At 42.6% G+C, this 2,070-nt stretch overlaps 1 protein-coding gene across 1 annotated transcript in view; it reads right to left on the bottom strand.

The window, feature by feature from the left end:
* The window catches only part of IGF2BP3 (insulin like growth factor 2 mRNA binding protein 3), a 113,878-nt gene extending 113,278 nt beyond the window's left edge, over positions 1–600 (bottom strand). Inside the window, exon 1 of the mRNA XM_026843064.1 lies at positions 469–600. Coding sequence (XP_026698865.1) covers positions 469–600 — 132 coding nt within the window. The remainder of the gene's footprint in view (positions 1–468) is intronic.
* Positions 601–2,070: the final 1,470 nt, after the last annotated feature.

Here is a 2,070-nt window from a genome sequence, read left to right as displayed (position 1 = left end):
CCCCCCCCCGCCCCCGGCCCGGTTTAAGGAACCATTCATAATTCCCCACATTCGTACAGATACAATGGTGGGCTTGTGGGGGAGGGGTTTGGGGGTGTGGAGCCTTTCCAGTGCAAACAAAATGTTGCCTGAAGATGAAGAAAGGATACGGAAATGAAAGCCAGCACTGTGTTTAATATAGCGATCTAGTAGGTTTTGTTTAATAATTCAACGCACTTTAGCCGAAGGTTTCATTTATTCCGTGGTAGGCTGCTTGCGGTACGTTTTATTAGGTATATCCATGGAAAATGGTTAAATACTTTTACTAGTGAGCGGTGAATGGATTTCCACATGTCCTGTAGTACGTCTGGGAATCCGTAGTAAACAGGGACGCTTCCTAGTTTTGTGGCTAACTTCTCCCAAGTATACAATTAAAGAGGGGTGATTTAAATCTCCTTGGAAGCCGTGCGGGGGGCCGGCTTTTGTTACCCGGGCTCGGCCGCAGCGGCTCGGCGGTGGTGGCGGCGGTGATGGTGGTGGCACACAGGGCTCGGAGGGGGCGCGGGGGAAGAAAGCAAGTCGTGAAGATTTCGCCTGTGGTGGTATGATGCAAGGAGACATGTCCCCTCCATGAGGGCTGGAGCCCCAGACCGCTGGGAATCATCAGGGGCCGGGGGAATGTTGCAGTCAGTTGGAAGCACGGCCCTTTTGTTGCGTGCATCCAAGCGCTTGGCTTACCGAAAAATCCTAATATTTGTGATTTCAACCCATTGTTTAATCTCAGTGTCGTTTTTTTCTGAACTTTTAATTGTCAGTTTGCGATTGAGGAAAGCGAGTGTTTTGTGCTCCACTCCTCAGAATTTAATCACAACTTCCATTTTGTAGAAAATTGGCAAATAATTATCTTGGGGATAGATTTTTTTTTTTTTCCTACGGTATTAACCTGTTATGACTTTTCGATGCTGGATGTGGCATTTTTCCTAAATGAATTTGTATTTCATAACCCCGTCCTGTGTAGTCTGGCTAAAATAAACAACTGCCTGTCCAAGTTAAAAACAGCCCCCTCCAAACTACTGAATTCTGAGTTAAACTTGTGAAAGGAATCAGTCACTGTTCTTGCAGAATAATGGCATTCTGTATAAATTTGATTTGTACTGAATCTACAAGGCAGTCTGCATGTGCTCATTTCTACATGGTTGGTCTATAGTGTTATCTGGTATTTCCTCTCAAAACTGCTAAAGAGGGTGCATATATTTAATTTAATATTCTAGTTTGATAATCTTTTTTGCTGGAAGATTTTTGCTATTATTATTAAGAAATGAAGATTGAGGGTTCATGATAACAATACGCATCAGTTGTCCAACACCACCATAAACCGCTTTGTAATCAGATGATTGGAAAAAAATACCCTTGCTTATTAGCAATCCTTTTTTTTTTTTTTTTTGATACTCTGAAAACATCTTGCTAATAAGCTGAAATATTTTCTGTAAACCTAAATAATGTATAGCTTTGTTTGTCAAGCAGTGTGGGTTAGTTAGTGGTTTCAAGAGTAAATCCAAATCCTGAATGCCAAAAAAAGGCAAATCAACAACAAAAACTTGCTCATGCTGCCTGACAAATCTCCGCTTCCCCGTACGGATGAACACAGTTCAGATCAACTGGGCGCTCCCAAACCTTAACGTTATTGAGAATATAGTTTTACAATTTCAGATGTAATTTATTTTGGCAGTCACAAACCAAATGCATGAGCGCACAGCAGAGCATTCTCTCAGTTAACGTATTGTTCGATCCACCTCTGTAAGAAAAGGCATTATAAAAATTTTAATTTTTTTTCTGTATTTCAAATGTTTATGTTTATCGCCCACACAATCCAAGAAGACATTAAAATACTTACATAAATATTCTACCCAGGGAAGCAAAGCCAATCTTTAATTAGCAAGGGCTTTTACGACAGCCTGCCACTTAGAATTAAAACTCAACCATGTGCTTCTTCCCACCTCCGGGGTGACACACCGAAAGCCTCCGCCGTGTCCGTCCACCCCCTCTGCCACGGTCACGGGCGAGCAGGGCACTCCCTCCCTCCTTCCCTCC

Source organism: Athene cunicularia (assembly GCF_003259725.1).
Source record: "Athene cunicularia isolate RWA chromosome 2 unlocalized genomic scaffold, athCun1 chr2_part1, whole genome shotgun sequence".
Lineage (NCBI taxonomy): Eukaryota > Metazoa > Chordata > Aves > Strigiformes > Strigidae > Athene > Athene cunicularia.
The sequence above is the reverse complement of the archived record's forward strand: the minus strand, read 5'-3'. Positions and strand labels throughout refer to the sequence as shown.